We start from the raw sequence: 23,638 nt of genomic DNA on the forward strand, positions 1-23,638 counted from the left end.
ACCCATCTGGCTGGGCTTCCCCAGCCACTCTGGGCGGCTTCCAAAAAATATTAAAATACTGTAATACAGTATTATCACTGCATGAATATCAGGAAAAACTGCAAATACTTGACACACACCTCTTACTAACCACAAAACTTCCAAGCCTCAAGGTGACGTTACTGCTAATAATCTTTCAACAGTCTTAGACAGGAAAAAATGGGAAAGGGGCAAATTAGCTTGCAGTGCTTGGCAGATCAACAGCATATGCAATTGCTATCTCTCAAATGTGATTTTAGGGACGTGGGTGGTGCTGTGGGTTAAACCACAGAGTCTAGGGCTTGCCGATCAGAAGGTCGGTGGTTCGAATGCCCGCGACAGGGTGAGCTCCTGTTGCTCGGTCCCTGCTCCTGCCAACCTAGCAGTTCGAAAGCACGTCAAAGTGCAAGTAGATACATAGGTACCACTCTGGCGGGAAGGTAAACGGTGTTTCCGTGCGCTGCTCTGGTTTGCCAGAAGAGGCTTAGTCATGATGGCCACATGACCCAGAAGCTGTATGCCGGCTCCCTCGGCCAATAAAGCGAGATGAGCGCCGTAACCCCAGAGTCGTCCATGACTGGACCTAATGGTCAGGGGTCCCTTTACCTTTAAATGTGATTTTATTTGAGTATGGGATCAAGACTCAAAGGGTCTCTTAGGCTGAATAAGACTATTATCAATAAGAAAATGAGAGGTCTGGAGGGTGGCAACTCAAGAACGGGCCTTTTCTGCAGTGGCTCCCTGTTTGTGGAATCCTTTTGTTTTATTATGCATTTTGTGCTCTTATTTTGTATTTTTATGTTGTGAGCCACCCTGTAATCTTCGGATGAAGGGCGGTATACAAATTTAATAAATAAAATAAATAAAACAGGGGGTGTGGGGGGGGGAATTAGCCTATTAGCAGCATTTCTTGAATTTTAATAAGATAAATGAAGTTGAGCAGATCTACCAAACTATTTTATGTGGCATTGCTAAGGCATACACAGGTTCCTCTAAGAAGGTAGATAGAAGGACAAACACAGCCCCACAGATAAGCGGATACATGCAGATGTATTTTATAATGTATGTTGGTTATTTCTAAGCAAATTTCTCTTATGTTTCTCCTCAGCAAGAAGAAGAAGAAGCACATCCTGGTCTCCCTTTACCCATCTCATTCATCAACAACATGGCAGATAATGTCCTCCCATACCCATTTCCCTGGAGTCACCAAATGAAATCCAACAGCATTTGTGTGTGCGCCGATAAGCTACGGCTGATGCACTAGGAATTCTTCTTCCTCTCCTGCCCAGTGCAGTCTTTTGAATGCACCTGAAAACTGCTCTGAAGGTCAGGGGCTGGATGCAGATTTGGGGGAGGGGATGCTGTGGGGTCTCTGTGTGTGTGTGTAGATTTCTGTTTTGGGGTGAGAAGGATGATGAAGTCCCATTGTGAGAGTGGAAGTGTGCTCACTTGACACCAGATTTCTCCCATTAATGTGAATGCAGTCTTACTGCTATACATAGGATGCAAGACATCTGCCTATTTTAATCAACATTTCCTTTACAAAGTATACGGTATTGGTTTTAAATGAATGGACTTACCTCATGTTTTCATTTCAATGTATGCTGATTTGCTACTGAACACTTCCTGAACAAAATAGTACCACTGTTTCCAGACTTCTCTACAAAAATATGCAGTCATGTTGGTGTTATAACAGCTTAACATCCCATGTGGGTCACACAATCATGCACACACCTCTCCTCGGTCAACAAAAGTACAGTTTAGGATTATGAGAATGAGTGTAGTCTTCCCTAGGGAGCCTTGTTACTCTGGCATAGGTGTGAGGAGTTTAGTGGTACATCTCAACCAGTTCACTCTTTCTTTGGTGGGTGGGAAAAAGCTGCAATTCATTTTGCAACAGGGAATTAAAATGGCACAATCTTTCTCCCCAATCACAATATGCCTAACGAAAGGAGAAGACTATTACTATAAATTTAGTATTACAGGGGAAAAAATATGTCAACAGTACTTCTACTACAAACATATCTTTAAGTACTGTTAATGCATTAATCCAGTTGAGCTTTATATTTTATTTCTATTGAATATTTTGTTACCCTTGTGCTTTTGCTTTTTGTTTTTTTCACAAAACCCCTGCACTTATTGAACTCTTCAATATCAATCATGGGGTGAAGAATAATCCTTGATGGATTTATTGAAAATAAGTCCCACTGTGTTCATGGGGTATACTTCCGGGTAGATGTGCACAGGATTGTAGTCTTACTTAAAAGGATACAAGTTTTGGTATAATGGAATGAGTGACTTCAGTGCTCTGCTTGCGTTTATAGCTGTTGCACGAACCATAATAGGAAGAATTTTTCCATTCACAATAGCACCATCAAACAATGGACCAAAGAATGGGACCTGAATCAGGAAATTGAGAAAGCCGGCCATTAAATCATTCTTTTCTATAACAATTAGCAATCAGCATTAACAAAGGATTGCTCAGCTAGATCATTCTTCTCACCTTCAGTTAATCACAGTAGTTATTCAAAATACTCTAAGAGATGATGCACCTTATAAAAGTATACCGATATGATCACTTGATATTATCAGCAAGAAATAATCCTTCTCCTTATTTTGCTTTAATAACCATTTGAATAATTTATCTCATTCAGGCTTAGTTTAATGCCAAAACCAAATAATGATCACGAATGCCATGTTCTTGAAGGTCAAAGTCTCAGTGAGACTGGAGAAGGGGAACATTTGCTGAAGGGATACGATGATTTTGAAAGAAAATTGCTAATATAAGTTTACGGCCCGATGTTCATTAGAGCAATCTTAACATACAACTAATGAGCAAGCAATCACAATCACCTGTTGGGATATAGCTGCATGATTAAAAAAAAGAAGAGTCCTGATTTAGCATGGAATGGCACACATTTATGCTGTATGCATCTGCTAAGTATATAGGCTCTGACCCAGGAATATACCCAACCAGCACTGGACTGGATCTATCCGGTCACCCAAACGATGGTTGGTACTATCATGCTACAACCCAAACAATTTGTTGAATACTGTGCCAAGAATCCTTCTTGTCTTTAACATTCTGCACTGGCTCCCAGTGGAGTACAGGATCAGGTTTAAGGTCCTGGTTTTAACCTTTAAAGCCCTATACGGCCTAGGACCCTCGTACCTATGGGACCGCCTCTCCTGGTATGCCCCACAGAGGAACCTACGGTCTGCAAATAAAAACATCCTGAGGGTCCCAGGCCTCAGAGAGGTTAGGCTGGCCTCAACTAGAGCCAGGGCTTTCTCGGCTGCGGCTCCAATCTGGTGGAACGCTCTGTCACAAGAGACTAGGGCCCTGCATCTTTCCACAAGGCCTGCAAGACAGAGTTGTTCCACCAGGCCTTTGGTCAGGGCCCAGCCTGACTCCCTCCTCTGGCAACCAGCACAGAATTTTGCTTAACGGTTGCCATTAATTTGATTTTAATTAATTTTTACAATGAAATGTTTTTAGAATGTTGGATTATTTGATTGTTTGATTGTTTGATTGTTGTTAGCCGCCCTGAGCCCGACTTCGGCTAGGGAGGGCGGGATATAAATAAAATTTATTATTATTATTATTCCTGCACAAATCTCTGACATCTATGCACACAAGCCTGGTTTAGACATACATTTCTCAGCTTGCTAAACAATAGTGTAGCAGCAAGGAGTGAGCATGGGACATCATGCTCTCCTTTCACTTCTTCCCCTGCCTCCTCCTTTCATCGGTGCACTGGTCCTGGTTAGTTTAAACTAAAGTCTCCCATGATGTCTGAAATGAGAAACTCTGATTGTAAATTCACTAACCAGGACCTTAAAGCACTATTTGAATGCGGTTCCCCTTTCTACGTCTTGCACAGCCCTAACACACTGCTATAAACTAAACGGCATAGTACATAATTTTAGCAGCTACTATCCTCTTGGGTTATATCCATTTGGCTCTGCTGAGACACCAGCTCTTTTTGGCTTCTCCTCTCCATGAAGTGTTTCCATCTAAGTTGATAATTTTGTAACATTAACAACTAGGGATTGAATTTCCTTACTTTCCTTTTCTCTCCCCATCCCCTTTTCCTCTTTTGCCATTTTTAAAAAGATTGTAAAAGTCTAGGCACTGCCTTGTTTGTTTTTGCTCTTATATAAGCCACTCAAAAGATTCTTTTCCCTGAAGAGAAGGATAAAACTGCATTGAATAACAATAAAAAAGCTTACTTCTGGTTTTTTCATAATCTGGATACTGAACATATAATTCTTCATTGGATATATAACAATGAGCACATCTCCGAACTCGGTAGGAATTATTCCTCTTCTGTAGTCCCGCGTATGTTCTGACCAGACAATGTGAACTTCATCATTTCCTAAATGTCTTAGCTGAAACAAGAAAAGTAATAAATATGCAAAAGTATGTAAGATAGTGCGGAATCTGAAAAATCACTAAGCTAAGAGTATGGAACCCATTTTAGATTGAATGGGTCTCATTTTAAGACTGGAACAAAAAACTACTTCAAGATGAGGAGAGAACTTTAAAAAATCAGACGTGTCAGTTTTAAACAAACAAGTTGCCCACAAGTTCTTCAGCTAAGTATCTTATTGATTCAGCTTTGGCTCTTCACTTTAATTTGTCAGCTTTCACTGTTTACATATCATGAACTAATGGAGAACATACTTCTCATAGACAAAACCTTTGAATATTAACTCTAGCAGTGAAATCCTACACATATTTCCTAATAATTTACTAATAAGCAAACCACACTCTCATCCATGGGATATTCTCCAAAGTAAGGATTCCAAATATTGTATTTTAGAATGTTGCCATTTACTTGATTTCACACACACAAGAATCATAATTGATTGTCACCTATTCAAAGAAAGTCTCCAGCGCATACAGTTGATTTCCTAAGGTCCTCTAATGACTGACATAAGACAGTTTCTTGCCTTAACAATTACAAAATTTTGCAAGAGTTATTAGGTTTGTTATGAGCATTCTTATCCAAAATATGGAAGTGAAACAATTTTGAATGACAATGATTAGTGAGTTGAACTTTGCTTCTAAGAATCAAAATTTTACTAGTCTCTCTCTCCCCCCCGCCCCACCTCACACAAGAACGTGTGTGTGTGTGATCCCATGAAACCAAATGTTGGAACATTCAGGTTACACAAAAGAAAGTACTTTTTCACAAACAGCATAGCTGGAATTGATGCTTGACAGCTGCATTTAATGTAGAATTTGCATGTTTATATAATGGGGCATGGCTGGGCAAACTAAGGCCCAGGGGCCGGATGCGGCCCAATCGCCTTCTAAATCTGGCCCGCAGACAGTCCAGGAATCAGCATGTTTTTACATGAGTTGAATGTGTGCTTTTGTTTAAAATGCATCTCTGGGTTATTTGTGGGGCACAGGAATTTGTTCCGCAAAATATAGTCCGGCCCCCCACAAGGTCTGAGGGACAGTGGACCAGCCCCCTGCTGAAAAAGTTTTCTGACCCCTGTAATAGGGGATGAGCCCCACTTGTACCGCTCAGCAACCCTGCCTACCCACCAACCCCTCCCTTTACACCTTGCCCAATCCTTTCTTCTGTTATAGCTCTCTCGCACAACCCTTAACTTTCTCTCCTTCATTCCCCTCCACAACTAGTGGTGAGGATGACAGTGCTGGCAGTGTGAGGAGGATGTGGATGAAAGGAAGACATGTGGAGGCAGCAATAGGGAGAGAGCATGGCTGGTGCTCTGGCAACGAAACAAAGAAAAGCTGCATTCTAAAAAGCAACCTCTTTTCTATCTGCCTCATATCAGCGGCCAACTCCTTCACCCTCTGCCCTGAGGACAGTGCTGGTGCTGGCAGGGGCGGCAGGATGTTTTCTGGGGAACTGCCCTGGACTGTCTTGGCTGTTCCATTGGGATCCTGGTGCTGGCGGCAGGGAGATTTAACCCTTTGACCTTCCTGTGCTCCTGATCTCAGTCGAGCCCCCTTTACCTGCTATTTGCATTAGAGAAAAAAGCCTTCCACTGGAATTTCCCCATGCAAATAGCAGGCATAGGTTCCCTATATGGACTGGGACTGCAGGGAGGGTAAAAGCCCCCTTACCCTGGGTCCCAAGGTAAGATGTAAGGGAGCAAATGGAACTTTATCAGCCCAGGCCCAAGGGTACCTCCAGAAACTTAAGAGGAAGAGAAGGAAACAGTTGTGGAACTTTCTGCTCCAGGAGGTTCACCAGTTGCCCTACTTACTAGTTTTCAGAAAGCAGGTTTTATTTCGGTTTGTTTTTACATGATGCTGGTGGATGTTTTGATCTGCAGCTATTTAGTCTAAATCTGACTTGTATGATATACAAGTTTTTGTGTAGCTGTTGTCACACTAGGTAAAGGTACCCCTGCCCGTACGGGCCAGTCGTGTCCGACTCTAGGGTTGCGTGCTCATCTCGCTCTAGAGGCCGTGAGCCGGCGCCGTCCGTAGACACTTCCGAGTCACGTGGCCAGCGTGACGAAGTTGCAGCTGGCGAGCCAGCACCAGCACAGCACACGGAAACGCCGTTTACCTTCCCGCTATAAAGCGGTCCCTATTTATCTACTTGCACTTAAGAGTGCTTTCGAACTGCTAGGTGGGCAGGAGCTGGGACCAAACGACGGGAGCTCACCCCGCCGCGGGGATTCGAACCGCCGACCATACGATCGGCAAGTCCTAGGCACTGAGGTTTTACCCACAGCGCCACCCGCATCCCATGTTGTCACACTAGGTTTTTGCTTTTATTCTGCGGCAATTTTATTGATTCTGTAAACCACTGAATACAACATCACTTAACAGCAACATCAGCAACAAGAAACAAAAACAAAAACATCTCACAAGATGTTCAAATGTTGAAATACTCAGCGTTTAGGGGAAGACTGTTGTATTTGTCTTCTGGACTGTGCCTGGGTACTGTCTAATTGTGATTGTAGCCAATGCCTCTTTGCCCTGACCAAGTACAAGACAAAACTTCTGCAGCCACCACTGCTTTTCTTTTATAACTTCTCTTTTCACCACTGATAGTTCTTTCTGCAGGAAAGGTTGCTACCATAATGTCCAGTGTCTGTGACTACTGTAGGTAGAATGGTAATCTACAACAATGAAGATTAGTTTAACTATTTCTTCTGCTACAGCACAGGGTTACAATTTCTACTCCATCACTGAACAAACCAACAAATTGGAAAAGCAGAGATATCTGAAATTTCATTTTAAAAAATCGAAATACTTTAAAACATTCTTACTTTATAGCCATCACCATGTGTCAGCTTTCCTAATAAGTTTATGTTAACTGAATACAAAAGAAATGTGAAATAAATATAACCAGAAGGGACGATCAAATCTAATTTGATACATTAATGTCATATGCTGTACATGTTACAATACCAGCCAGAGTTAATACTAAGCTGCAGGCTATACTGAGATTTCCAAATGGCAGATTGTTCTAAGTGATACGAAGTATAATTGAAGTAATAAACGATAGTAAAAGCAAAGAACACTGGCAGGAAGAATTCAAGTATTTACTTAAAAAAATTAAATAAGTTAGTTTTGGAAAGAGAAGACAACTGAAATAATGCAGGGCTCAATTTACAGAAAGTTCCTTTTATTTATCTATTGCATTAACCCTTGAACTCTTGCCAGAATTACCAGTAATGTGTAGAACCTACTGATCTAAAGAACGGATGAGAAAAGACATTACAACTTCCTGAAGGCCATGAACTAGCTAAGGGTTTTGCTTTTGTAATTCCAGTTCTGACTTCAGGAAGCCTTTCCCGTGCTAAATTGCCAAACTGCTTTTAATACCAGGGATAGGTGGTTAAAAAGTGCTCTGGTGATTTGTTAGGGGAGAGAAAATGCAATCTGGAAGAAAAAAGAGGAAAACAAAGTTTTCTGAAAGCACACGTGTTCCTAAGACCTGGGACTGTATCTATGATAAATCTTCAAAAGCAGAAAAATAAAATCATACACATGCACACATAACAGTAGGAATCCAAGGAACCCAATACATCAAATATGGCATACAGAAGGGGGATTCATGCTTAAATGTCTCAAATGGCAACTGTCCATGAGGCATAGGAAATGGTTTTTGAAATTAAGGGTCACTTCCAAAAAACAGCTAGTTATATAAAATGGGAGTGTATTGCTCAAAGGAATAAAAAGAGAAGGCCCAGGCCTTTACTTCTAAAGATAAAATTGTTTATACTCAAGGGCGGTATTCATTTAAGTTTTACTCCTAAGAGGCCCATTAAAATCAATGAACATGACTAAGGTTCATTGATTTCACTGGGTCTATTCTTAAAAAAACTTAGTTGAGTACCATCCCAAGTGTGCATGATTTGAACCAGAGGTCCTGATTCTCCACTCCAGATGTGTACAGACTGATTGTGAATATTCAGCAACTAGGGAAGCATTTTTTAACATGAATGATTCTTTCTTCACTTGTACCCTGTTATTCAAATCTGATAACCAGGCTGTCTAGAATTCCCTCTTTCACCCCCATCAAGTCTCTAAAACCCGAAATGTACATTCAATCACAGAGTCCTCTTAAAGAGTCAGCATTTGACTGTACCTGAGTAAGTTCTATCCATGCAGCTTGGAAACAAAATATTGCTTATGCAGCTTCGCTAGCTCCTTGTCTTTAGCTGTGTGAGCAGTAAAAAAGGCTCCAGCTTCAGAAATGAAGCTATGCTTTCATAACCTTGTGTAAGGAATTTGGAGTGGATGACACGGTGTATAGAAAAGATTACGGGCTTGGGTGGCTAGGCAGCAAACACACCCATGCTCCTAAATTAGAGCTGATATGACTGAGATGGATAGACTTATGGTTTCTGGCCGCCTCGTGTGGTGAGCCACTAAACCACAGGTTGGAGTATCTACGTGGGCAGTGAACTATAGAACTAGTTTATCCACCCAGTTGCACAACAGAAGATGCAAAGGACTGGTTTGGATTATAAAAAAGAGCCACAGTGAGCCTCAGGCTTGTATGCTTCCCCCTTCTCTGGCACAACTGTTTGAAAGGGTTTGTAAGTTTTCTCTTCAGTGTTAGATTGACCCTCAACAAACTGTGGTTAAACTTAACCATGATGAGTTGAAACAAGCCAATTTCAAGCCATTGTTCCAACTAACCATAGTGAAGGTTAACCACAGCTTAGGGTTTGGATGACATGTTGAACAAAGGTCATTTTGAAACCCAGAAATGTAAAATCATCTAATGGCCATGCCAGAGGAAGATGGTGCAAACATACAGCACACTGAGGCTTGTTCTTGTAGGGTTAAACCATGGTTTAGTGTTTCATATCTTAATGCCAACCAAGGCCTGAATGCACTTTATGAAGTGCTGCCTCACTTGGAGAAGGTCATCTTGAACAGTTAAAAAAAAATATTTAGCAGTGTGGCACAAGTTTTCAGGATACCAAAGAAAAATTTTAAAGAACGAAGTCTATTAAAAAATAATAATACAGAAAATTATTTACAAGATGAACATAAAATGAAGAGCCATCAATAATTGAAGCTAGCCAGAGGCATAGCTATTTCTCTACACTAACTGTTGACGATCTAATTCAATTACAAGTATTAAACTCCACGCTGAGGTCAACTGGCCTCACTTCCTCCAATATTACACTTCAACCAGCGCTCATTAATGTGTCTGCTGAATGGATTAGCACATCTGAAGATATATGTACAGAATAGAGGGGGCACAGTCTAATAACAGCCAATTGTTCATTTGTAATAGGGCAAATGTTCAAGGTCTCAACTTCTTACCACTAATGTGGAATTTATTAAATTTAAACAAGGGGAAAAAATACCAATGGTGCAGAGCAGTTTATTCTTAGGGAGGTTTGAAAATAGCTGGTATTTGCTGATCATAGAGGTTGGCTGCAAACACATTTAATTATTGCATACCTATATATTTAAATGTTTCACGTTACATATTAGATGTTAAGGATGAAGGGTACACCCTCTGGCAACTCTGTGGGATATCAATTTATAAATACCCTGGATTTTCCAGTTTTATGATACCTTGGAGGCAGATAAAGAAATGGGTGGATAGTCTGGAAACAGTTCTCTTTCATACCTTTAAACATATGTTGCTACAAGCAGGTTATACTGACCAACTTAGCATATGACTCCCTCAGCTGACAGGTATAATAAGTAACTTGCTGAATCCTATCCATGATCGACATAGGGGATTGCAATTATTCTTCATGAAAATTCAATTCAGAATGGGGGGAGGTTAATGTTTCTGTTTGTTATTGTGCTATGTATCTCTGTTTTTATACTGCAAACTGCCCCATGATCCTCGGATGAAGGGAGGTCTAGTACATTTCTATACCGCCCTTCATCTGAGGATCACATGGTGGTTTATAGAATAAAAATTGTGTGTATGATAAAGTCTGAGTTGATTAAGACCCAACCTTGTCCTTCTGTACATATTCCCTATCACTACAACAAATAGCTGAGTGAGATCTTTAGACGGGCCCCAGAAGATCACTGAGATGGTTGAACTAGGATGTAGCCCTATCCTAGAATCTCATGAATTGAGGAGTGGGGCTGTGCTTGCAGGACACTCCCACTCCTTTGCATTGACATCATTCGGCACTGCCTCCCTTCTTATACTGGGGCTGGGATCTGAAGCAGGAAGCCTGCTCTGCACATGTGTAGGCTCCCCCATGTGATTTAGAACTCTGTAAGTCATTGTGCTGGCAAATAGGGCAGGAAACAATATTCCTACTTCCTTCTTTCGTCTTCCAATATATGTGGAAGTGTGTACACTGCTAAGTGTGTGTGTGTGTGTGTGTGTGTGTGTGTGCGCGCACACACACACACACTAGGAATTCACGTGTGAAAGAATAAATCCATGTATGCATGCTCAGGATACAAAGAAAGGACATCCTTTCAGTGTAATAGCTACAATGCACTACAGGGCCCTCTCTTATTGAAAGGATAAGCTGAAATATGTAGGATCTTTGTACCAAAGCTCCTTTATGATAAGAAGTATCCTTTAAATTTATATCAGACTAGTATACTTCTTATCTAGAAGCACCAAGATACTGTATTGACTGTGATGAAATGTGGCAGAGTTGATTTGCCAACAGATATAAACAGCCAAAAGCCGCAATAAGATCCTTAATTCAATAAATTATTTGTTCTTTATTCCCTGGTCTTATTATCAACCTAAAGGATAAGGTAATTTCAAAATACCTACCTTTTTTGTTAAGGAGTCATCTGAATCAGAAGGCATTCTAGTTGATACATGAAACATTACTTCCACAGTAGAGGTAGCAAAATATGGAGTGGTCAGTCCAGTGCTTTTGTTTTTTTGCAACCCTCCCATAAAACCACAATGGTTTGTGAGGTTCACCTAAAAAGCACAGAAATCATCATCACATTAGAAAAAGCTTAATATAAAGTCCCACACATGCCTCTCAGAAAAGCATATAAAGCACTTAGATGTGAACTGAGCCATTGTTACCACTTTACTGTGTTGAAGTACCAAAGGATCCTAATTAACCAGAAATAAACAGAAAGCCAACCAACTCTATATAAGCACGAGAGCACCCCAACATACTTGACATATTAGTACTTTCAGTTTCAGAGCCTAGAGGAAAGAGGTTTTAGGAAGGAGGGTGGCAAAATTGTGGAAACACTATTAGAATCATTTCTATGGCATGTTTAAAATGTGAATTCTATGGTGCCAAATGATTATTCCTATTTGCACCATTAACACATGTATAGAGACAGAAAATAGATGGCATGAGGCCTGCCTGATGGTTTAATACGTCCCATTTGCCGAGAAGTCAAGACCTAAGAGACCAATGAAAGGATCACCTCCATGTACCCACGACAGGGCATGCCGTCAGCTCATTCCAAAGGAAAAATAATATATCCTTTTAATACTGAACATATACAAAGAAAAAGAAGAGATGGGAAGAAGAAATCCTTGGGAGCTATTGACTAGTATTGAACCCAATATTTGTTCAGCAGGCATGCTACTAGTTGAAGACTTGCCATGTAATTTTATGGTTCTGTTGGTGGACTCTTTACAAGGCACCAAATGCAAATTGCATGCCTGGGTAAGGGGCCTTGATTTTCCCCAGCATGCGCTGACACAGCACTCTTGGTCAGGCCCAAACACTTAATGTCAATTACTATATGGTGCAGATACACATTGTGTTTCAACCTGTGTAGATGGGATCTGTGTGGGATGCGGATGTGGTTTGCCACAAAGAGCAGGGGACACTTCTTGGACACACAGGCATCTCTTGCGTGGCCACTGCACTGGGTTTTTGCCTCATTGATTTGTTTACTCTTTTTCTCTATCCTAAGGCATGTTCCTAGCCATGCTCTTGATTACAGAGTCTGTATAATTCTGGCAAACCTTCAAATACACCATCGGCCTGTATCTAGTTCTTCCAGGATTCATTTGGCCAGTAAATAAGGTTTCAGTTTAACTATCTGAGAACTTGGATGATTAAAACTATTAAGCTTTGAGGAACTTGATGGAAACATCAGGTGGGGGGGGGGTGGAGACACTGTAACCCTAGAGTACTGAAGAGGACTTTGCTCTGGTCTAATCTCCTCTGCAGTTATTTCCATCGCCACATCAACATACACACAATTAGTGTTCTAATGGCTGCTTTCAACTCTGGCTGTTGCCACCTCAGGTTGAACTAGCACTTCTAGGTGCCAGAGATCCCAGCTGAAGGATAGCTACCCTTCAGCGATCCTCTTGTTACCCTATCTAGGGATAATGGTAAGATATTTGAATTGCAGCATTTGTGTAGTAAGATGGAGCCGATTTTCTCCTACAATTACATGATATTTTGGTCCTAGATTCTGAACAGTCAGGACCAGTAAGCCAATCAGATACTATCTTCCTACCACTGGACATGAACTGGCAGATTTCACAGACATAATTGCTGGAAGTTACAGCATATTTCTGAGAGATTGTCAGAATGTTTGTGACACCAACTTCCTCCTATCCCCAATTTCTCATATCCCACCACCCAAACAAGAATTTTAAGGGGAAAGTGACCTAGGGAAGACTATGCTTTCTTCCTTTTATATCACTTTGAGAGTCCTGATGGAGAGGGGGTGGAAATCCCACTTCAGGCAGCAGGCTGGTACGTTCGAACTTTCCATTCTCCTGAAAGCTCTATAAGCAACTTGTGAACCAGGCAGAATATCAACTCCTGGACAAACGTTCTAGTCTGCGGGACACAAGAGTTCTTTCTCACCAGTCTTGGGATGAATTTCTCAGTAGCTACTATTACAATGGTAACATACAGTCACCCTGAATTACTACAAAGAACAACAAAAAAGGTACCTCCCAACCAAGGCCTGCTACAAAATCCTCGTAGGCTTGGCTTCCTCCAGTATTAGTAAGGATGGAGTGTTTGTCCTCTTGTCCCTCAGCAACATAAAATACTGCGATTTTGTGAGTCTCTCGGCTGTAAGACACAGGACTGCAATTACATAAGAATGTACTCTGAAGTCACTAAAGAATGAGATATGCAAACAGAAAAGGGGCGATAACTGCGAAAAAAGCAGTGCTAGTATGTCTTAAATGCTTTTTTTCTAACATTTTTACACTTATCACTCCCTTTTTTCATTGAAGGTATGCTTATTAGATTGGTTTCCTTTAAATGCCTGCCTATATATAGCAAGCCTGCAACTTATGACATGGTTACATTCCAGGGATTGCACCTAATGCCAAAATTGCGTATAGTCAAAACACACTGGATTCAATGGTGGGTGGCACTATTAAAGTCTTTTCCCCTGGATGCATGCCCCCTTTCAAGTTTTTTGCCAAGTTCATAAAGCTGAACACTCACGTTAAATGTACCATATTTTCCCGTCTATAAGAAGACGCTTTTTGCTTACAAAAAATAAGGCAAAAATTGGGTGTCGTCTTATACATGGATAGTGAATGTGGGGGGGGGGGGACACGTGCAATTACTGGCAGCAGCAAGCAGGAGATTGGCAGTGGCGATTGGATGGGTGATTGGTAGCTGTGGCAAGGCCTGCTGCTGATTGGCTGTGGCAAATGGGCAGGCGACTGGCGGCTGTGGCAAGTGGGCGGGTGGTCTGTTGGTGGCGGTGACTGGGCAGACAATTGGTGGTTGTGGCGAGGTGTGCGATCGGCAGTGGCAAGCGATTGGCAGTGGCGGGCAGGTGGGTGAGTGATTGGCGGAAGTGACCTCCCCTCCCCCAAAGCTAAACAACTTAATTTCTTAATTTTCGGTTTAAAAAAATAGGGGTCGTCTTATAAATGGGGGCGTATTATACACGGAAAAATACCATACTTAAGTTCATGGCTCAGAATAATGGTTCGTATGTAATTTCAATGTACAAATTAAGGGGTAACAGAGGTGTAAGGAAAACACTGAGAAAGTTAAGAACTCTTGAACTTACTCTTACCCAGGCTTCCTCAAACTCGGCTCTCCAGATGTTTTTGGCCTACAACTCCCATGATTCCTAGCTAGCAGGACCAGTGGGTCAGGGATGATGGGAGTTGTAGTCTCAAAACATCTGGAGGGCCGAGGTTGAGGAAGCCTGCTCTTACCCTTCCATGAATCTAGTCAGCAGATATGAGCACACAGATTTCAGTAGCAATTCCCCATGCATAGTAATTATCATTGAAGATATGAGCAGGCAATATGCTGAAATGCTACCTGTTTTGTTTATTGGTAAACTGTTCAATAAAAGTAGACGCTTAAAATAAAATAAAAACCTTCAGTACTCCTTAATTTGAGCAACTGCCCTCCAAAGGAATTATTCAGTCTTGAGGGAAATAGTTCTTCCCTCGCTTCTTGGAAGACTTCACCTGCAGTCAGCTCCATTCCCTTTAAAGCAATGTTGGCTTAAGCAATGACTTTACTCCACAGCTAAGAAATTAACTACTTTAAACTTAGACCACCAATAAACTGAACTGAATTAAAATTAACTACAGTGTAGGAACTGGCACCTCAATCCTAAAGACAATTATTTAACAGTAAATCCTGGAAATTGATAGAATTCGCACCCTGATCACAAACACCATTTCTTAAAACACATGCTGAAGTAGAAACCATTAGCTACAAAAGCCTTTTCAACAATGAGATGATTTAACACTGATTAAAAAGGGTTCATAGCGGGTAACTTGCCATTGTCTTGAATCCAAATTTCTAAGTTCTCGAAGCAGCTTTTCATTTTTTTTCAGAAGATGAAAGCTCCTCCTAGATAAGGAAATATAACAAATGTTTTCATTGCCTGTGCAATGACAGATATAGGACAGCACAAGGCATTTTCAATTCCATTCATGCAATCTCCTACGGTTTTCTTGCCTTTTGTAAGACATTTTCCATATCAAAGATGAATAGATCTTTTAAAAATAATATATACATATAGTTATTTTTTTATCCCAGGTGGTCTTCTGCATCCTTGTTAGTGACTTGAACATAATCCCCACTTCATTCCCCTTCTTCCCATTTAATCTGGAGGGCTGAACAGGACTCCCTTTGGTGCACATAAAACCTGCTCTTTAGTAGGCCAGGCGATAACTGCTTAGTGATAAAAAGGTACTTCCATGCCAGCCAAAAAACACAACAAAAAACTCTGAACTGTAGGCTGCAATATAACAGAGTAAGCAAAGCCGAGAGGTTCCCCCAGATTAGCTATAGAATTTTAAAAGCCTAATGATGTTACTGTAAAATAGCTATCTTCCACTTACTATTTGTACTTCTGGCACTGCTCATAAAACCTGTGAGCGGAGGACTCCTAAGAACAGTGCCAACAAAAGAGAATAGTCTGCTTTGACAAAAATAACATGTCAAGGAAAAGGAAAAGGAAAAGAAAGAAGTGGATTTGCTGCAGAAATTTTTAGCTCACTCTCTCTCATAAAAAACAGTATGTTTTTAAATTGAGATTTCTAGATTTTTGTTCATATACTGATGCTTCCCCCAGGGAAATACTGTCCATAATAGATGGGTTAATTAAGTATCTGCTAACTGTATTAAAACCCTTTCATTTTGGAACCTATGCAGAAGTAAATAATTGTAAATGGAAAAAATGCTTTAAAACGTTTGATTTATTAGCTCTTGATTCACAGTCAAGATTACTATAAATCAAACAGAAGAAATGGCTGTTTTTTGTTTGTCTGCTGTGTGATATCTGCATAATATTTCAAGGAACAGTCTGCTAAATTTTCTTATGCCATCATTTTACATAATGTCCTAGAAGCTTACACATAACCCCTCCTTAAAAATAATGTCCATAAAAACAAACTGCTGACCCAAACTTTGAAATACAGTCTTGACTAAGAATAAAAGGTGTTAAAGGTGCCATAGTTCAGACTAAGAACAAAGAAGGGCAGTCCTCTATATAAATCCTAACCAAACTCTCCTAGGGGGGAATCAGTGCAACACAAAAAGCAAAATGACCTTCCTGCCTCTGCTGTCTATAGGGAGGGATGAAAATGATTTTCTGCCAGTCTGTTGCAAGTTTATCAGAACACTTAACTAAATTAAGCATTGTCAGAACATTTAATAACACTAAAAGCAATTATAAGCTGCCCTTTAACAAGACAAAACACAGTTAAATTTTAATGCGACAACTGTGGTGATGGTCACAACTTAAGATACCTTTAAAAGGAGATTAAATAAATTAATGGAGGATAATGCTATCAGTGGCTACTAGGCATGACGGCTATTATGCTCCGTCCGGAATCAGAGGCAGCAGTTGCTGGAGAACAACAGCAGGAGAAGCTCCTCATGCTCAGATCGGTTGACCACTGTGTGAAACAAGATGCCAGAATAGATAGGACTTTGGTCTCATCCTGCAACGCATTCCTGTTTTCTTCTTAAGACATTATGGGAGATATGAGGCTACTTCAAAAAACAGCAGTCCTGTATCTCCTTCTCTGCCCAGCAGCCCCTGCCCCAAGGTAACCTCTGATAATACAAAGCATGTCATGTCTTTGATTTACGCTACCCTTGCTCATTTGCATGGGAAAAGTCGGTGGGTCAGGGAAGTGATGCTCTGTATTAGTTGAGGAGGACAAATGTGCTGCTGCTCTTTTCAGCAGCCACCACGTTTCTCTTATAACGTCAACTTCAGTTCTGAACAGTACAAACGAAAGAGTAGCTAGTCTTTAACAGTGAATAATGTTATCTTTTTACCTTTTATCCCAAGAATTCATTCCCAGAATACTAAGAAGCAATCTGCAATAGTAAAATGACGAAGAGGGCTTCTGCGGAGTTGGCTCATCCTGCTCCATAGCCTTCATATTTAAGTCATTGAAGTGCTTTTCAACAAAATCTCTCTCTTCCGTATGTTGCTTAAGGATTGCATTAATTACATCATGTTCCTGCTTCTCTGAAACACACAGAGGTTGAAGAGCAGGAACATTGAGCGATACACCTGTCCTCTGTAAGCACTCTGGGCTAGCGATTCCTATATACTGCAAGAGCTCATCAAGGACATCCTCTTCGTCCCTAATTGTGTCCCATGTTGGTACAGTCTCTCTACATCTTTTTTTTACCTGGAGTGCAATTCCATCCTTTACGCATACTTCTTCTACATACACAGTAGGTTCTGACACATCTTCTGGCTTCTCTTGATGGGGTAGTGAGAGGACAAAAGAAGTTGGTTCAGATAAACCACAAAGAGGTGGAGGTCCGTACAGAATGGCAGAATCCCAGGAATATTTGCCAGAGAGATCACGCACTATAATTCTAACATTTGAATTAGCTGATGCAAGCCCAGCAGACAAACCGCCTCCAGGCATGTTTTCTTCCGCTCGGATTTGTATACAGGAAACCAAAGTTGTTCTGTTTAACACGAAGAACTGCAGATTGGGATTCTCAAAGAGCTCAGGAGAAAGTTCAAGGCTTTCACTGTAAGGATTGTCGTTGTTTTCACACACTTGACTCGTGAGCATAGCAGGTCCCCCACTCATGGGATAATGGCCTAAATGGTTTACCAAATGAGTGATCACAGTGCGAGCTGCCACAGAGATCAGTCCTTGTTGCATGTGAGATTTTACTGCAAAACAAAGGGCAAAAGATTAAGTTATATAGATAAAAAAATTAAAATGCTGGTTACGCACAAAAAGAAACATTTAAGTCTGAGGAGTTCTGAGGTGACCTGAGTGAAACCAGAGAAAAACACATTCCCCTAGGGATCATGTGCACTCTCAAGCAACAGGAACAAAGAAGAAAAGAAGCACTTCAACGATCCAGTCCTAGGATTTCTGTGCCAAACAATAAATGCAAAACAGGCAGTGTTATGTCAATGATGCTGTTATTATTTATCATTTCAGAAGTGCCTAAACTTTACTAAATACCATACTCAGTCCCTGCTCAAGGATTACAAGTGAAAATGCACAACACAAGAAGAGAATGGAATGGAGAGAAAGAGAAAATTCATGCTCCAATTCTTAAAGTTACATAGCTGTTCTTATAATGGTTGCTTGGAATAGAAACAGTTCAAGGAAATGAAGCGCCAAATGGCTGCTGGTCTCTCACCCGAGCCAATTTCAATTGCCAGGATGTTTGTGTTATGAAAACACAACTTTGTGAATGGTCACAGTTAATAGCGTAATTATCACCGTCTGTTCTCTCTACATTGCCTTTCCTTCTGGCTCAGGAATGGGTGGTGTGGTAAGACAGGAGCCTCCTGGCAGCACCACCACTGCCACATACCAGGACCGTGAGGGGTGGGGCAGACTGAAGCTGGGGCAGTGCAGGTGCACCTGACAGGCTTGATTGGTGTGCCTGCCTTGCACCATTAAGTGCAGGCCCTGCAGCGCTGCCCTGATGCCTGTTTTTGCTTTTACTATGCCCAGACTTGCACCCCCAGCAACTCAGGATAACATTTCAAGCACCTGATGAAGTGGACTCTTTCCCATGGAGTCTTATGCCATAATAAATTGGGCGATCTTTAAGGTGCCACAAGACATGTTTTCCTGCAACAATCTAACACAGAGCTACCCCTCTAGAATTCAGGGTATCACTCTGCTGGTACAATCCACTTTCAGAAGACCCCCTACTTTTAATGGCACCAGACCATTTCGCAAAGCTTCCATACAAAGCCTATTTAGAGCACCGTAAGAAATGCATATAAATGACTATTAAACTGCTTATGTGATGAAAACAATATTATTTATACAGCGACCAAATTCTATTATTTTATTGTTTAATGATTTTATATGTTGCCCTTCAGGGCAAAGCCCTCCCAAAGAGATAGAGAAAAGAGAATTAGTTTCCTATACATAGCAGGATAATTCATTTTATACACAAAAGCAGGAACATTATGCTTCCATATAATTTACAGAACAACCCACCAGGCAATGCTTCTAGTAAAGACCCCCAGTGATCATCCTTTTACCCATCTCCCTGCAAATCATTCTGCCATGCCTACATACTAATATTGTTTTTGGCGCCTAGGTCACCCCACCCTGGCTCCATCTCCTTCCAAGAATGTTCTGATTTCTCAGTCTATGTAACTTTATTCTAATGGATGGAAAGATTCTGGAATTTCAACAGCACTTTCTTAGCCACTATTTGGACTAACTGACTTTCTGTTATCCAGAGCCCTTCCCTTCTACAGGACACACAGTAATCCAAGAGGCCACGGAGAATTATCTAAGAACAACAGAGGGGCTGCTTCTTCCTTTCCCTCTGATGGCCTCAGTAATGATAGTTGTTAGCTAGAGGGAAGGAGGCTCTCAGCTGGAGTTGTACCAAAGAATGATGCTTCTTTCCCTTACGGTAGCCCCCAGCATGCCTGCAAATCGCTTCCAGAGAGTTGGAGAATCCTCCCGAAAATATTCTGCACACAAATAAAACAGCTGAGCCTTTGTGCAGAGAGTTCAGGAGGAGGAGTGGGATCTGGATTCAGATCTTGTCCCTGACAAACAGCTGATTCTCAGGATTTTAATATTGCTGAAGGGGCACTGCATGCATATCTTCAGCTGCTCAGCATGTGCTCCTATGGATTCAGATAAGGTTATGCCAAGCAACTCCCACTTTTTGGATGCTCTCCAGAATCGATGGACTACAACGCCCACCATCCCTGGCTGTGGTTGATGGGAGTTGTAGTAAAAAACAGCTGGAGCGCTCCATGTTGCCTACCCTGATGTAAGTTATTTGAATTTAATAATTATCTGTAACACAGAGATTATACTAATGGTACATTTCTAGGTTTCACAAACAGCTTTTTGAACCCTTGAATCCAAATGCATGGTGCCTTGAAAAGCGCTGCCCATTCTTTCATTTTTATGTAAATTCTAATAGCAGACCTCTTGTTGATTTTCTCCAATGATAATTTCCAAAAACTATCAGTGGCAAATTGCAACAAGGTTTCTTGCTTTATTTGTGTAGTTTGTACATATTATCGATGCATGACAGCTTCATGAGTCCATCTGATTTTTACTTTTCAATTGAGTATACAATGTTATTCAGAATTTGATTAAGTGGTTGTATTCATAAAAAACAACCAGGCAATTCCTTCCTTAGGAGACTCCTCTCTGTCTATATATATATCCTGAGGTCAACCTATTATAAGGTGGTAAGACCAAAACCTCCCTTGGATGATAGAAAGGCACAACTGTCAAGCCAATTCTATGACTCTTTTCTTTTCCATTTTCAACACTGGTTTCAATCAATGGAAACAATGTACTTAGGGTGGTTCCTGAAAATCTCTGTTCTTCAGATGTCACCCACTGATTATAATAAAAGGATGCAGCTCAGAGAGAGACAACACTGTCAAGAGCTAAATCTTAAAAACCAGGGAGTAACTATCTCCGAGACTCTGGTTGACTCTCAGAGACAGCTCTGTCACCCAACCCTCTTTTCCCCACAGTGCTTCATTGCTCACTCAGTCTTCTCACCACATCTGCACTGGCATAGTGCTATTCATACCATTTACTCCTATGTATGACTGGCATCAGTTATAATAAGTTTCTATAACTTAAAAGTGCTTAAAACCCATTAATATATGATGAAAATAAAGGTGTCAGGAGTCTTCCTCAGTGCCGGCTATTTAAGTTTTATAATTTAAAGTTACAAAATATTACGTTTTATGTAACATTAAAAATAACATCACACTCAAAAAAGACAATCACAACATACATCGCAGAAACACGGCGACAATTCCAGAAAGAAATACTGAAAGGCACCCAGTAAAAGAAAACAGGAAGGTAAAAACAGAATAACCCTACACTTAGTTCTATACCCATTTACTTGAGGATAAGGCCCATCCAGTTTAGAGACTTAATGGAGCAGCTCCCTGCATCTATTTGTGCTGTCCAGAAAGCATGACAGCAGTACAACGAGCAGAGGATCCAGTGCTGCAGCCCCACCCCGCCAAGGTGGCTTCTACTTGCTGTTTATTTGGGTGCACTGGAGCACTCTGCGCAGGTGGGGTTTCCTCAATAGCAGTGAAGTCCCCCACACCCTCCAACGGAGGCTGGCAGATCTGGGTGGACTGATGCCTCCACCTTATCTAACCCACACCAATATTGTGAATCAGGGGTATGGATTGCCGTGCCCCTTCTGAGTAGACATCTGTTACATTTTTGCCATCAACCACCAGCAGACTCAAACTGCTTAATGAATCTTCTGCCCTACATGTATCATGAATAGTATGATTTGATTTACTATCAGGTAGAATGACAGGCAGATGCAAAGTACGTATGTTCTTACTCATGTAGTTAAAAGGTAGCAAGGGCTCAAAAGCCGATGTGCACAAGCCTTTCTGTTAAAGAAGGCTTGTGCATCTCTGAAGCTGGAGGACAATTCAAATGAAATGTATTTGCCAGTTTAGTAGCTGACAATCTGCTATCCTTTCAAGCGTGGCTGAAATTTACTGCTTGAGGCAGCACGTTTCATGGTGGGACCAGCTCTGCTGCTGCTGTTCCATCCTTTTCGCTGATATTAACTCCTAGAGTTTCACATGTCTATTGCACCATGGGATTCAATATACTTGTTACTGGGTTTCAATGAGTTCTTAACAGTTATTCTTGGGTTTCAAGGCATACTCATCTGGAAGAAGCAACAGTATGCTTCACTTAGTACACCTACTAAAGCTCTTCCTTCTATTTGTCACCATGTCCACTTGCCTGTTTTGTAGAAAAACAGGGTAGCTGAAATTTCGGAGTAGTGCCTCTCAAAGCACTCTGCATTACAAGAGCTTTTATCCTGAAACACTTCTGCATAAGATAAAACAGATACAAGCATCCAGGCATCAAGGAAAGTAGACAGACACAGGGAGGTGATGACAAATCCAAACTAGGGTGCCCACTGTCCTGGATTCTTCAACTTTAGTATCCTAAAATGCACCTCAGTTTATTGGAAATGCACCAAACTACCTTTCCATATGCCTGAAATCCCTACCAAAGCTCAGTCTCATAGAGGCAAGGATGTGCTATACTGAAAAGAGAAATGAGACTGGATCTCTCTCTTTTATGAAGTATTCTTCATTTTACTGAATGTTGGAAAACCCAGTGGGCTTGCATCAACTGGATGACTTGGGACTGGGCTATCATAGAGTCAACAAGACATATATTGGACATCTGGGGTGTTGAACTGGTTCAAAGCCCTGCACCTAGCCACTATTGCCACATATCCAGGATGTGTTTTAGGACCATACATTTCTGTTGTCCAGCAATTGCAACAATTGATACACTGATGGACCCAGTAAAATAGTCAGTCACACCAGGCAGCTAAAAATGGGGGGTGGGGGTGGAGAAGGGCTGACCAGAAAGAGGGAAATACAAAGAGCCATGGCTCCATTGTGAGCCTCCCAACATTTAGGGTTGGGTCTTGCTTTCTGACATGATTTTACCCCATAGTACTTTAAAAAAGGTTTCTTTTCTCAATCGCTCTTAAGAGTTCCAGGAACTACAGATTGCTGGGGAATAGTGAAAAATACTTAGGTGATAACTGATATCAGACATACTCAGACGAGACCTACTGAAATCAATGGACTTGTGTAAGAAGTCCATTGATTTCAATGGGTACACTCTGAGCATGAGTAATGTTGGATACCAGCCTTAATATTTAATACTGCTAAACCAGCACTAAAATCCACGGAACAGTAGCTCATTAATCTGACCCAACTTTCTTGGAAATTATTCTAAATGGGAAAAGTTAGGTTACTAACTTATATAAAACAACACCACATACATAAATTTAGGGCTTTAACAAGAAACCAGAAGCATTAGTCCTGTGGGGAAATGTACAAATGAAGGATAGCAATGCTAAGGTTTTGTGCATGAGACATTCATTTAAAGAGTGGGAGGGGGGAGCTATTCAAGGTTGTCTTTTCAAATTGCCAGATTAAACAAATCACACAGCATTTGCTGCAAACCCATAATTACACATTATTATAGTATACAAAAGCAGAAAGGCACAAAAAGCTACTGCAATTCTCTACACTTGCAATGGAACATGTAGGGGAAGTTAATTTTGGTAAATACTTTAAATATTAGCTTTGCATAATATGTATAGGTGAAACTGTAATTAGGGCAGAATGAATCCTTCGATGTTTCTTTCATTCTGACCCTGCAGATGATTACTCTTTGCTAATAAGACCACAGCCATTTGACAAAAAGCC

General features: G+C 41.0%; 1 protein-coding gene across 21 annotated transcripts in view; it reads right to left on the bottom strand.

Moving 5' to 3' along the window:
- RALGAPA1 (Ral GTPase activating protein catalytic subunit alpha 1) overlaps positions 1–23,638 on the bottom strand; it is a 123,143-nt gene that overhangs the window by 23,055 nt on the left and 76,450 nt on the right. For 14 of the 21 annotated variants that reach the window (XR_014514050.1, XR_014514051.1, XM_083451545.1 and 11 more), the window contains 6 exons: positions 17,200–18,064; positions 15,187–15,258; positions 13,368–13,491; positions 11,247–11,402; positions 4,252–4,410; positions 2,291–2,418 (listed from right to left, as the gene is read on the bottom strand). Coding sequence is in view for 19 of the 21 variants with exons in the window: in XM_083451545.1 (XP_083307671.1) it covers positions 2,291–2,418; positions 4,252–4,410; positions 11,247–11,402; positions 13,368–13,491; positions 15,187–15,258; positions 17,200–18,064 (1,504 nt within the window). In the remaining 2 variants the exon portion in view is untranslated. Of the gene's footprint in view, positions 1–2,290; positions 2,419–4,251; positions 4,411–11,246; positions 11,403–13,367; positions 13,507–15,186; positions 15,259–17,199; positions 18,065–23,638 lie in introns of all 21 variants that reach the window. The other 7 variants (XM_083451549.1, XM_083451540.1, XM_083451537.1 and 4 more) reach the window with 1 other exon arrangement.

The sequence above is a fragment of the Podarcis tiliguerta genome, assembly GCF_965153285.1.
Source record: "Podarcis tiliguerta genome assembly, chromosome: 1".
Taxonomy (NCBI): domain Eukaryota; kingdom Metazoa; phylum Chordata; class Lepidosauria; order Squamata; family Lacertidae; genus Podarcis; species Podarcis tiliguerta.